Here is a 13,641-nt window from a genome sequence, read left to right as displayed (position 1 = left end):
CTTAACAGAGCATTAAACTAGACATTAAAACTATGGGATCACATTCTATGAGTGACCTAGTAAATTAATTACCCTAATTACCCTCCAATGTTCATTTTATTCCTCTGGCCTTAAGGGCTATCTAAGTGGAGACACTAGTTTTTCATTATTAACTGAAAGATAAACAAGATCATTCCAATACAATGCAATGAAGTTTCATAAGGAAGTGTTTATACAAGTAAATTATTTAGCTTGAATGTGATGATTACTTATTGATGATTATATCATTTTAATGCTGCAGCATGAATGCAGGTAACAGAACCCTGGTGTTTTGGCTCAGTTGTTATATAGATACATTAATTTCTAGAGGAGTTTCTGTTATTTGTGCTGTGTTTCCCCTTGCCCGACTTCACTGAATTTCCCTACCCTTGCATGAAAAAAATTTGACTATTAAGTTGCTATTGGTTTGTATATTTTAATACTAATTTTTGTGTATCAGTCCTAGTTTTGCAAATTGATTCTACTGATGGCAGAAACTTTAGATTTCTAAATCATAGACAGACTTCTAATCTCTCATGGAACCTAGCTCAGTCTTTTGCTTTTAAAACATAGCACTTGATAAATAGGTACTAAATGTTTGGTTTATTTCTTCATTTCGGAGAAGTATGGCTTATTTCTTTAAAAAATTTTGTGTTACACAAATCCAGCATCGATAGTATCTCTGTTAGGACACAAGTGTGTCCATCACACAGGAAACCAAGATCCAGAAACCTGGGCGTCAGCTGCCGATGCATCAGGAACCACGTGGTTCAGTCCTTGTGGTGGCATTTCCATTTCCATTTCCATTTCCATTTCCTGGGGCCTTGTATTAGGTGAACTTCCTTTATTGCTGGCCCTGCTCTAGTGAAAGCTCTTCCCCATCTGCTGATTGCATTTCCCTGTCTTCTTCCAGCCCACCAGCCTTTCTTTTTGAGAAGTAAGAAGGTTCCATGAAATGTGGGAACCATCTGACATCTATGTTAACCTCCTGTGAGAAGTATTGGCCCCTATTAGATACACTACACAGCAGGTTACTTTAAAAATGTTTATGATGACAGAAATAGGGTACCTTATAAGTTCAGTTTATTGTTTTTCAACTTTTCTCTATTCTATTATTTTCCCAACCTCAAAAATGATCTGAAGTATTTCATATTGAGATGTACAGTTTTGAATAGTATTATTTGCTCCATTTTCCTTAAATTATAACTTTTTATATGCTTTCCACAGTTTATAGTGTTATGTGATATTCTAGAGCCAGTTAATTGTTATTAGAATATAATCCTTTTACACGTAATAATAGTGTCATATGTAAACTGTCTATATGGATTTACTTTCTAATTTATAGGAACAGATAATGTCATTTGATGAGATTCAGTTCTGCCTTCACACTGCCAACAAATATCTCTGAGAGCTTCTTAGACAGCCATTGTTTCAGATTCTGGGTCTATCACAGTCATCAAGAGACACAATCTCTATCCTTTTCAAGGACATTCTCTTGCATAATCTAACACAATTATCTCGAATAAGAAATAAAACAGTAATATTACACTATCATCTAACGTGTTCAGATTCTCCAGTTGTAACTTCTTGTTATGATTGTCTATTATTGTCTACTGCATCTGTTGCCCTTTTCTTCCATTCTAATACTTTATTCCTTGATTTTATGATTACACTACAGAGAGCTTTGATATTCATATTATCTCATAACTATCCCTGATTCATAAATAAATTCAGTGTCTCAGAAAATAGTATTTTATGAAAAACACTACCCCTTACAACTCTTATTTGTCATGAAGCAGATATGGACAACCTGAAGGAAAAGAAAAAAAAAAACAGACTAGTTTTGTGATGTCAACCAACTCAGGAGTAAGTGTGAGATTATTTTTTCAAAGTTAGAATGTCAGTCTTAACAAAGACCAACCACTTGCACCACAATTCAAATTTTACCCTTTAGAGTTTATACACTTTTTATGCTGTCACTAAATAACAATACCATATTTAATCCTGACTCAGAATTCTGCTTTCTAGGGATTGGATTCCATCAGGAGCACAGTTCAGGATCACATTCGTGGAAGTGCTCCAGCATTTAGGATATCACAAAAATGCTACTCATTCACCCTTGGTGTTTTGTTATCTGACTTTGTACTGTGTCTCATAACTTATTGGCCATCGATCTGTTGGTTTCTTAATTAGAAGTGTATTTCTTCTTTGTTCTTTCACTTTAAATACATCCTGAGTTTGCTTCTTGCTCCATAATATTTCTCCAAAATGAATATTCATTGAACTGACCCCTACCACCAAGTGTACTTTCAGATTATATTTGGTGGTTAAAGATTTGTTTTTTTTTTTTTAATCTTATGAGTATTATTTTATAAAGATAGATTAGTATAAACATCACATATATCCATATTGTGGGGGAAATAAGATGTAATATTTTATCTTGTTTTTGTGAGTTTTCATTTACTGGAAGACATTTATGATATTGAAGAAAATGCAGTTGACTGGTCCACTATTTATAGACTAAGCTTGGGAAATGTCCCAGGATTACTAATGTATAAGATGGAATTTTCCATTGTTTAAATTTGTATTATTTTAAACGTTAAAAAATTGTAAACTGTTAATAAGATTATATCTTTAGAGAACCATACTTTCTCTAATTTTTTTAAATTCCTTTTAATGTACCACCTCTTATGCAAAATGTACTTTGGTAAAGTTGATTCAACCATAAAGATCCTCTTAGATTTTCTGTTTAAACCACATTGGGAGAAATAGCTTCAATTTTTGAGAGGCTTTCTGAACTAATTCCTAGGTGGGGGTTGTTGGTGGATGGCATGTGGCAGGGATCGGGGGACATTGAGATCCTTCTGTCCTGACTTGACTGTACCAACCATCTTTCTCAGTGAACACTAATTGGAAACAGTTTTTCCCATCACAGGGCTGTATATGTAAGATACATAAGAAGTCATGAGGACTTCAAAGCTCTAACATTCTAAGAGGCTTTTCTACTTCAGCTGTCATTTGTTTTCGAAATTTTGTTCTTTCTGTATCCACAGGTACAACTTAAAGAAGCCATCAAAGCTCTTCCTAGTGAAATGAATACCGAATTAGCAGAATCAGGATTGAATCTGAGTGTTGGACAGAGACAACTAGTGTGCCTTGCTAGGGCTATTCTCAGGAAAAATCAGATATTGATTCTTGACAAAGCCACATCCAATGTGGATCCAAGGTATGTAGCTGAGGTCCAGTAAACCTGGAATCCAAATTGTAAATGTAGTAAATGGAAAACATTTAGCGATGCTGAAAAGTGTTTCTATGCTCTCTTTGACCCACAGATATCTTTTAATAATGTTAATCACAAAGGAAAACAAAGGAAGAAAGCAAGACAGCTATATGCTGTTAATATTGTTATGAGGCATCCTAAGAAAGCTGGATTTCTAAATCCAGCTTCTGATAGTTTCAAGCAATTTCAAGGGAAGACTATTTTCTATCACTTTATGAAAAATAGTAAATTTCTAAATAGATTTTTTATAGTTAGTTTTTTAGGAACAAGATTATATGTTAAAGCATTGATTTTTAATTTTTAACTCTTGTCTGCCTTTCCTGTCTTCACTGAAGTATATCAACTTCTCTGATTCCAGAACTGATGAGTTAATACAAAAAAAAATCCATGAGAAATTTGCTTACTGCACTGTGCTAACCATCACACACAGGTTGAGCACCATTATTGACTGTGAACAGATACTGGTAAGACCCACACCATTTCAGTTGTTTTCACTTATATTCAATTTTGCAGTGATCCTTCCTTGTAAAACTTGATAGAAACCTCCAGTAGTTTAATCTTCTCTTTGTTTCTCTTTTCATACCTGAAAATAACTCAAGTAATTAACTTTACTTTCAAAATGTGCTATTAAATAATATATCCAATAACCTTATATTTTCATATAATATTCATATATTTGAATTGTTATTTTTTAAGACATCCAGTCATGAAAATATTCCAAACCCAAGTTATAGCTTCATATTTCAAGAGGCTAGAACACAGTCATTTTTACTGTGTCACAGTTGTTTCAGTGTTTTTTGATTCACTTAATCAAAAAATTAACCTCTCATTTAGATTGCCGGGAGGTTGTTGGCTAAGGTTGCAGAATTTTTCAGCTCTTTCTGTCAGAAGGGAGTCCATGAGAAGAAAAGGCTTCGTGAGAAAAACAGTATTTCAACTGAAAGGATTTAATATAGGAAATTTGCTACATAAGAATAGGAGGCTAGAAAAATGAAAGGAAACACTGGGGTAATGATTTTAGGAAGCAGCTACCATGTCCTAGGACAGATATTCAGACCTAAGAACTCAGAAGAGAGCCCCTACAGTTGGTGCTCAAGCCTCCAAGGAGAGGTCACTACCCAGTTGCTGGTTGTACGTGCTGAGGAAGCAGGATGGGGCTATTTCTCCATGTGCTAATGGAAGCTCGGAGCTGGAGTCAGGTCCCCCTGCTGAGGTGACACTGCAGGAACAGCAAGTCAGATAGAACATTAGCTCTGTCCCACTTTCAGTCTCCCTCTAGTGCCCGCTTACTGGCACAACCTAAAAAAGGCCCGCTTGCCAGAGAGCCTATGAAATCTGACTTGCAGAGACTGAACCTGTGCATCACAGGTGAGAGTTTAGAAAGAAAGGCAAATCAAGGCTGAGAGCCTAGATAAACTACTAATAAGTCTCTTACACAGTAGGTCTAGGCACTGCGCATGCAGTAGGCTCCAAGCTTTGGTCTCTGGACATCTGTCTAGTATCTTCCCTCCAGATTTGATTGGCTCTTTCCTCTCAGTAATTTAATATTTCCTTCCTTATTTTCTTTTCCTTCCTCCCTCTATTCCTTATCTCTTTTCATCTTCTTTTTTTGTTTCCCTCTGCTGCTCGCTGAGTTTCAGTAAATGTTAGTGTGAGGCTTTATAAAATTATATAGAAAGCATGGCTCAGAGGAAAACCTTTGGCTGCATATAATCCCAAAAGGATGTGTTTGTCACTCAGTCATGTCCGACTCTTTGTGATCCCATGGACTGTAGCCTGCCAGGCTCCTCTGTCCATGGGATTCTCCAAGCAAGAATACTAGAGTGGGTAGCCATTCCTTTCTGCAGGGAATCTTCCTGACTCAAGTACTAAACCCAGGTCTTCTGCATTGCAGACAGATTCTTTACTGTCTGAGCCACAAGGGAAGTCAGTCCCAAAAGAATGCAAGATATATTTAGGTATTTTGATGGCCCACACAAAATAGGTAATAATCAATAATAAACATAACATCCAAACTTCCTTATGTCTTATGATATCGGAACTGTCTCTTTTGATTTCTTAGACAGTTTCTGGAATATCACCACTGCACCCCTCCCCTCCCATTTCAAATGCATTGTCAGATGGATCATCAGTGGGGACATTGAGTAGATAAGATATCAGGCTGTCAGCATTGAAGCAGTGCCTGTAGCCTCACTCACCGAGCTGGACATACAGAGAAGTGAGCTCCAAGGAGTCCAATGATAGGAGTGGGGCATCCCCAACCACAGGGATACTCTAGGCTCCAGTAGTGTAGCCAGTTGTCTGGACTAGAGCAACTCAGTAGGAAGCCAACTCCACCTGCAAACTTTCATGAGGCACTGGTTAAATTCCAAGACTACATAGAGTAGCTCAAATTCCAGAAATGTGTTTTTAGCACCTAGTATTCTTAAACCCTCATTTTGTGTTCTTGAATGCTAATTGGAAAAGTAGCTTTTCATTTCTACTTTTTCCTTGTTGCTTTGTTGTTCTTACCTCTTAGCACTGCATATTTTGAAGACTGTCCCCCAAAGCATCCTTCTTCCATAATAAGTAAATAATGCTATAAAATTTACCTGTTTCAAGCCCTTTGTCAGGCTTTAGAGGCAGCAGCAGAAAGTTTGCTTGATCTAGCTCGGTTAGGGGTCTGTTCAAATAAATTCTTTGTTCCTAAATGTACCCTGCAGCTTTATTTTTGGTTTTTGGTATTCCAATATTAATAGTAGCAGATTATTTTTATTATCTAATTCTTAGAAATAGTGTCACCTTGAAATGTGTGATTGGTTAGGGAAACAGTGAGGAAGGACAGAGTTTTGAAAGCCTCTCCGCTGGTCAGTCCTCAGTTTTATCCCTCAGCACACCTGGTTCACAGATGTGAATGTCTGTATCCCCTGAACCAATCAGCTTTGTTGTTGTTATCAAAGTACGTTCAATTCATTTAATGCTTTAATTTCTCGTGTGTGTTACTTTCTCAGTCATGTCTGACTCTGCGACCCCATGAACTATAGCTCGCCCGTGTCCTCTGTCCATGGGATTTTTCAGGCAAGAATACTCAGTGGGTTGCCATTTCCTACTCCATGGAATCCTCCCAACCCAGAGACTGAACCAGGGTCTCACATTGCAGGCAGATTCTTTACCATCTGAGCCACCAGGGAAGCCTATCTTCTGGTAAATTTCTGTAACCTCAAATTTTTCTCAGCTGATCAGTGTACAAATCTTTAACATGCTTTAACAGATAAATTTACAGCCTGGACCCTCCCCACCTTTCTAGTTCTGTCCCACTTTGCTCCCCCTCCTTCCTTTACAGCTAAAACCATTGATGGTCTTCAATTCTCCAAATGCAGTGTTCCCTCTCTCTCACAATTGTGCCCTCTCTTGACTGTTGGTCGCTGAGACTAAGGTGCCTGCAGTGGAAATGGTGAGATGGTTGGATTTGGGGGAGGTAAGGAAGAGGAACCAAGTGATGAATTGAATGTGGGACCTGAGTGGGGAGAGAGGAATTAATGCTGGTGTCTGGGTGTGGAGACCAAGCATCTGGGTGAATGGGGAAGATGGAGAGAGAAGAGACATGTAAAGGTTCTCTTTGGAGCCTATCACCTTTGCAATGACTGGATGTCATTGTTTTTTGACAAAACAAAATGATTATTTTCCATGATGACCTTGTCCTTCACTGTGGAGCTGCCCTTCCTACTCCTATGTTGGGAGACCTTTAGTTTAAAGGTCCCTGATTGAGGTCATCAGTGATGTCACAGGGAGGTCCCACCAAGAGATGTAAACTCAGCCACTTGTTTACATCTTGGTCTGAAATGTTTGTGGTTGCTGATTCCTTTTGTTGGAACAGCAGGATTAGAACTTAGAGGACTAAGAGACATGCATCCCCCAGCTTCAGAGTTGGGAATTGTCCTCTGTGCTCCAGTCACCCCAGGTGTAGATCTTATATTTTGTTCTAGAGCTTCTAATTACCGGTTGGTTTTCAATTCAGCAAATCATCACAAATAACAAATAAAGTTATTTTTCAAACCTTTGATTTTTGAATCAGTTTCTTTATTGCTTGCTTTAGAGGTACAGGCATACCTTGTTTTATTGAAGTTCTCAGATAGTCCTTTTTTAAATTTTTTAAAAATTAAAGGTTTGTCAGCAAGTCGAGAAAGTCTATAGGTACCATTTTTCCAACAGCATTTGCTCACTCAGTGTCTGTGTCACCTCTTGGTAATTCTCATAATATGTCAAACTTTGCAATATCGTTACATTTGTTATGGTGATCTGTGATCAGCAATCTTCGGTGTTATTTGCTGACGTCTACAACGATAGTGTTTTTCAGCAATAAATTATTATTATTTTAATTATTTTTTAATTGAAAGATAATTGCTTTTCAGAATTTTGTTTTCTGTCATACATCAACAAGAATCACCCATAGGTACACCCATTAGCAATAAATTATTTTTCAAATTAAGGTCTGTACATTGTTTTCTCAGGCATAATGCTACTGCACACTGGCAAGGCTACAGTGTAGTCTCAACATAACTTTTATACACCCTGGGAAGCCAGAAATTTTGTGTAACTGACTTTATTGTGATATTCACTATATTCTGGTATTCTGGAACTGAACCCCGAATATCTCCAAGGGATATTGGATCTGTAAAGCAGGTGACTGTTCTGAAAGCTTTAATGTGGACATGAGACAAGTCAACCTGCTGCAAAACGTGACGCTCCAGAGGACAGGCAGCCAGCCTGAGGGAGGGGCTGGGGAGGTGACAGATGTTGATAAAGGGCATAACCAACAGGGTTGTCACCATGAAGTCCAGTGGTTATAGGTGCTGAAGGTGTTGTTGTTTAGTTGCTAAGTTGTGTCTGACTTTTGTGCCACCCTATGGACTGTAGCCTACCAGGCTTGTCTGACCATGGGGATTCTCCAGGCAAGAATATTAGAGTGGGTTGCCATTTCTTGTAACAAGTTCATTTTGTTGCAGTGATGAATATATTTGCACAAAAACAGAAGGGTATGGTTTTGTTTTGTTGTTGCTCAGTTGCTGAGTCATGACCGACTCCTGGCGACCTGATGTACTGCAGCACACTAGGCTTCCCTGTCCTTCACCATCTCCCAGAGTTTGCTCAAATTCATGTCTGTTGAGTCAGTGATGTCATCCAAGCATCTCATCCTGTGTCGTCCCCTGCTCCTCCTTCCCTCTGTCTTTCCCAGCATCAGGGTCATTTCTAATCAGCTGGTTCTTCACATCAGTGGCCAAAGTATTGGAACTTCAGCTTCAGCATCAGTCCTTCCAATGAATATTCAGGGTTGATTTCCTTTAGGATTGACTGGTTTGATCTCCTTGCAATCCAAGGGACTCTCAGGAGTCTTCTCTAACACTGCAGTTCAAAAGCATCAGTTCTTCAGCACTCAGCCTTCTATGTGGTCCAACTCTCACATCCATTCATGACTACTGGAAAAACCATACCTTTGACTATATGGATCTTTGTCAGCAAAGTAATGTCTCTGCTTTTTAAGATGCTGTCTATGTTTGTTGCAGCTTTTCTTCCAAAGAGTAAGTGTCTTTTAATTTTAAGGCTGCAGTCACCCTCTGCGGTGATTTTGGAGCCCAAGAAAATAAAATCTGTCATTGTTTCCATTGTTCCCCCATCTATTTGCCATGAAGTGATGGGATTGGATGCCATGATCTTAGTTTTTGAATGTTAAGTTTTAAACCATCTTTTTCACTCTCCTCTTTTGCCTTCATCAAGAGGCTCTTTGGTTCCTCTTTGCTTTCTGCCATAAAGCTGGTGTTATCTGAATATCTGAAGTTTTTAATATTTCTCCCAGCAATCTTGATTCCAGCTTGTACTTCATCCAGCCTGGCATTTCACATGATGTACTTGGCATACAAGTTAAATAAGCAAGGTGACAATATACAGCCTTGACATACTTCTTTCCCAACTTGGAACCAGTCTGTTGTTTCATATCCAGTTCTAACTATTGCTTCTTTTCCTGTGTACAGGTTTATCAGGAGACAGCTAAGGTGGTCTGCTATTCCCATCTCTTGAAAAACTTTCCACAGTTGTGATCCATACAGTCAAAGGCTTTAGGATAGTCAATGAAGCAGAAGGTGATATTTTTCTGAAATTCTCTTTCTTTTTCTATGATCCAACAGATGTTGGCAGTTTGATCTCTTGTTCCTCTTTTTCTAAATCCAGCTTCCAAATCTGCAAGTTCTTGGTTCACATCCTATTGAAGCCTAGTTTGAAGGATTTTGAGTGTTACTTTGCTAACATGTGAAATGTGTGCATTGTGTGGTAGTTTGAACATTCTTTGCCATTAGAATGAAAACTGACCTTTTCTAGTCCTGTGGCCGCTGCTGAGTTTTCCAAATTTGCTGGCATATTGAGTGCAGCACTTTCACAGTATCATCTTTTAGGATTTGAAATAGCTCAGCTGGAATTCCATCACCTCCACTACCTTTGTTCATAGTGATGCGTCTTAAGGTCCACTTGTCTTTGCACTCCAGGATGTCTGGCTCTAGGTGAGTGATCACACCATCATGGTTATCTGTGTCATTAAGATCTTTTTTGATATAGTTCTTCTGTGTATTCTTTGCCACCTGGTCTTAATATCTTCTGCTTCTTTTAGGTCCATACCATTTTTGCCCTTTATTGTGCCCATCTCTGCATGAAATGTTCCCTTGGTATCTCTAATTTTCTTGAAGAGATCTCTAGTCTTTCCCATTCTATTGTTTTCCTCTATTTCTTCTTTGTATTGATCACCAAGGAAGGCTTTCTTATCTCTCCTTGCTATTCTTTGGAACTCTGCATTCAGATGGGGATATCTTTCCTTTTCTCCTTTGCTTTTTGCTCCTCTTCTTATCTCGGCTGTTTGAAGTAGTTTTGTTTACTCTAAATAAATTAAGCAATAGACTTGTTGGGAAACAACTGACTTGGTTAATAGCTTTGTTTTTGTGTTGACCCTTCAAAGGGATTTACCCAACTTTGGTTCATTAAGTACCATTAATGTTTCAGAATTCTATTTTATAAAGATGGTCTCTCAATTTTAATTTTATTAAACATAATGGAGTCATAGGGACAGCTAATTTAATCTTTCTTACTCCCTCCAAAACAGTGGGAAAACACAGATAAATTAGAAATCCTCTTTCTCCTAATACTCACCTCTGTCTCTGCGTTAAAAGATGGGTTCTTCCTGTAGTTCTTAGGATTCACTGGGTGCTTGTGATGTGTTTTCTCTTCAGCCAAGAGCATAGTTGTACCCTCCCTTCTGCACACTCCAGTCTTCATATCACCTGCATTCTCCCTAGAAGCAGGAGCAAAGGAGGCAGATAAAAATCTGCACTTGCTGTAACAGTGTTCCTGTCTGTGTTCAACATTTTCACTGTCTGCCATTACTCTTTGGAAATGAATGATAAAGGACCAAAACCAGGACCAGGAATCTCAAATTCTACCTCTTCTATTTGTAAACATGCATATTCTTATGCATATTCTTTACCTCTTTTCCTCTGCTCAAGTCTCTGCTAAGTATTTTTGCCGGAGAAATCAAACCCATAAACTGTTGTAACATACCCACCTGAAAAAACAAAAAAAAAACAGCTCAAACCTAACTAGAGCTTTACTTAAATTCTGTTTTTTACCTTCATGGAATTTTTCTTTCATAAGCCTACATGGATACAGTTAGAACATTTCAGAAGAGAAATCTCCTTCAAAAACATGTCAAGAGCTTGCATTCAAGTTTTTAGAGGAAAAATAACTAATATGGAAGTAGAGAGCAAAATTAGGGAGAAGAAATACCTTATGAAGAAGGTGCTTACGTGCATATAAAGGGGGTGCTTACATGCAAAAGCAGCAGATTTGGGAGAGAAATTACGGAAGTGACCATGACCCAGCATTCATCATTCCATGGGTAAGAAGAATGATTTATTATTTCAGGACCTAAGAAAAAATTTTGAGTGTCCAGTCAGTGAGAAAATCACAAGAACCCATTTTATGAGGGACCCAACTTCCAAGGCTGAACAACTGTCCCTGTGTCACCTGGCAGCCAAAATCAGAGGTCTAACACTCAGATCTTCCCCTCCCCACTCTATTTGTCCCTAATGGGACCTCCCTTTAATGTTTGTCACCATAGTGAAAACTCTCACTGGCATCTTTTCTTACTAGGCTTTTCTTCCAGCCTCTCCTGCCCCCACCTCTCCCTGCAGCCACTCCATTATCAGTGATGGCATCCTGCCAATGAAAACTAATCGGATTATCTTGCAGTGGCTCCATTTAATCTTTATGTGTAGGACAGCTCCCTGGAATATCTGTGGCTGCACTGCACTCCTGTTCCTCTCAGCTCCTCCTCCTCTCTCTCTATTTTCTTCTCTATCTTTTCCAGTATTTGACATTAATGAGTTTGAAGCCTCCATCCTGAGCCCTGGTTTGTCCCTCCCTCATTTCCCCTCTTACTCTCCGTCTTGTCCACAGCCATCAACCTGAGGCATGTGGTCCCTCAGGTCCACATCCCTCATCTTGTCATCCCTGTTTCCCCTGCTTTAGCTGTTCCCATGCCAGCTGGACTCATCCTCCCCTTGATCTCACCCTGTAGTCTTCACAGATCACACCATTGGCCGCTCACCCAGTCACGCTCTGAATTTAGTTTCATTTGTATTGAACTTTCAACTGGCATGTACTGTGTGCCTGTTACTCATCTTGTACAATGCCAGAGCCCTGAGATGCAACAGCGAACAAGGAAAACTACATAACTCTGCCCTTAAGGAGCTGCCAGACTCCTCTGCAGTCCACTTGGCCCATGATAGTCCATGTGTCTGGAAAGACCACTGTCCACCCACCCCTGTTTCTGAATGTTCATGCCTGTCCTTTCTTCAAGGTCTAGTTCTTTGCCCTCTCTCCTCCTTGAAGCTCATCCTCAGAACCTCCGACCAGAAGTCATATGTTCTGTTACTAAACCCTTCTTGTGCTTTTTTCCCTGCACGATAGACACTTGAAATTTTCTTCTCTCTCTCTCCTCTCAGTGCAGGCTCCCTAGGGGCAGGGTCTGTGGCTTATGTGTGATTTCGTCTTCCACAGCATCTAGCAAAGTGCCATTATTGCACTTAAATTTGCAATAAATGTTTGCAGAATCAATTCAGAAATTAATGAAAATTTACTTAAGTGTTGCTCAAATGTGTTTTGGCTATGTGTTACTCCTGTTTGTAAGCATGAAATATAGTTGATTTACAATATTTTGTTAGTTTCAGATGTATAGCAAAATGATTCACCAAATATGTATATATTTTTTCAGAATATTTTTGATTATCGATAATTACAGGATATTGGATATAGTTAACTGTGTTATACTCAGCAGTGGCCACAGAACTGACATTGTATAGGAGACAGGAATCAAGACCATCCCCAAGAAAAAGAAATGCAAAAAAGCAAAATGGCTGTCTGAGGAAGCCTTACAAATATCTGTGAAAAGAAGGGAAGTGAAAAGCAAAGGAGAAAAGGAAAGATATGCCTATTTGAATGCAGAGTTCCAAAGAAAAGCAAGGAGAGATAAGAAAGCCTTCCTTAGTGATCAATGCAAAAAAATAGAGGAAAGCAATAGAATGGGAAAGACTAGAGGTCTCTTCAAGAAAATTAGAGATACCATGAGAACATTTCATGTGAAGATGCGCTCAATAAAGGACAGAAATGGGATGGACCTAACAGAAGCAGAAGATATTAAGAAGAGGTGGCAAGAATACACAGAAGAACTGTACAAAAAAGATCTTCACAACCCAGATAATCACGATTGTGTGATCTCTCACCTAGAGCCAGACATCCTGGAAGGTGAAGTCAAGTGAGCCTTAGGAAGCATCACTATGAACAAAGCTAGTGGAGGTGATGGAATTCCAGTTGAGCTATTTCAAATCCTGAAAGATGATGCTGTGAAAGTGCTGCACTCAATATGCCAGCAAATTTGGAAAACTCAGCAGTGGCCCCAGGACAGGAAAAGGTCAGTTTTCATTCCAATCCTAAAGAAAGGCAATGCCAAAGAATGCTCAAACTACTGCACAATTGCACTCATCTCACATACTAGTAAAGTAATGCTTAAAATTCTCCAAGCCAGGCTTCAGCAATACATGAACTGTGAACTTCCAGATGTTCAAGTTGGTTTTACTAAAGGTAGAGGAACCAGAGATCAAATTGCCAACATCCGCTGGATCATCAAAAAAGCAAGAGAGTTCGAGAAAATCATCTAGTTCTGCTTTATTGACTATGCCAAAGCCTTTGACTGTGTGGATCACAATAGACTGTGGGAAATTCTGAAAGAGATGGGCATACCAGACCACCTGACCTGCCTCTTGAGA

At 38.9% G+C, this 13,641-nt stretch overlaps 2 protein-coding genes across 2 annotated transcripts in view; both read left to right on the top strand.

Annotated features, from left to right (window-relative positions):
- Positions 1–13,641, top strand: part of LOC123464831 (ATP-binding cassette sub-family C member 4-like) — an 891,549-nt gene that overhangs the window by 666,565 nt on the left and 211,343 nt on the right. The gene's annotated exons all lie outside the window — the stretch shown is intronic.
- Positions 1–13,641, top strand: part of LOC102412250 (ATP-binding cassette sub-family C member 4-like) — a 157,550-nt gene that overhangs the window by 133,187 nt on the left and 10,722 nt on the right. Inside the window, 2 exon segments of the mRNA XM_045162455.1 lie at positions 3,072–3,244; positions 3,657–3,762. Of these exon segments, the coding sequence (XP_045018390.1) occupies positions 3,072–3,244; positions 3,657–3,762 (279 nt within the window).

This window comes from Bubalus bubalis, chromosome 13 (genome assembly GCF_019923935.1).
Source record: "Bubalus bubalis isolate 160015118507 breed Murrah chromosome 13, NDDB_SH_1, whole genome shotgun sequence".
Lineage (NCBI taxonomy): Eukaryota > Metazoa > Chordata > Mammalia > Artiodactyla > Bovidae > Bubalus > Bubalus bubalis.
Note: the sequence above shows the minus strand (reverse complement) of the source record. Positions and strands in the feature narration are given on the sequence as shown.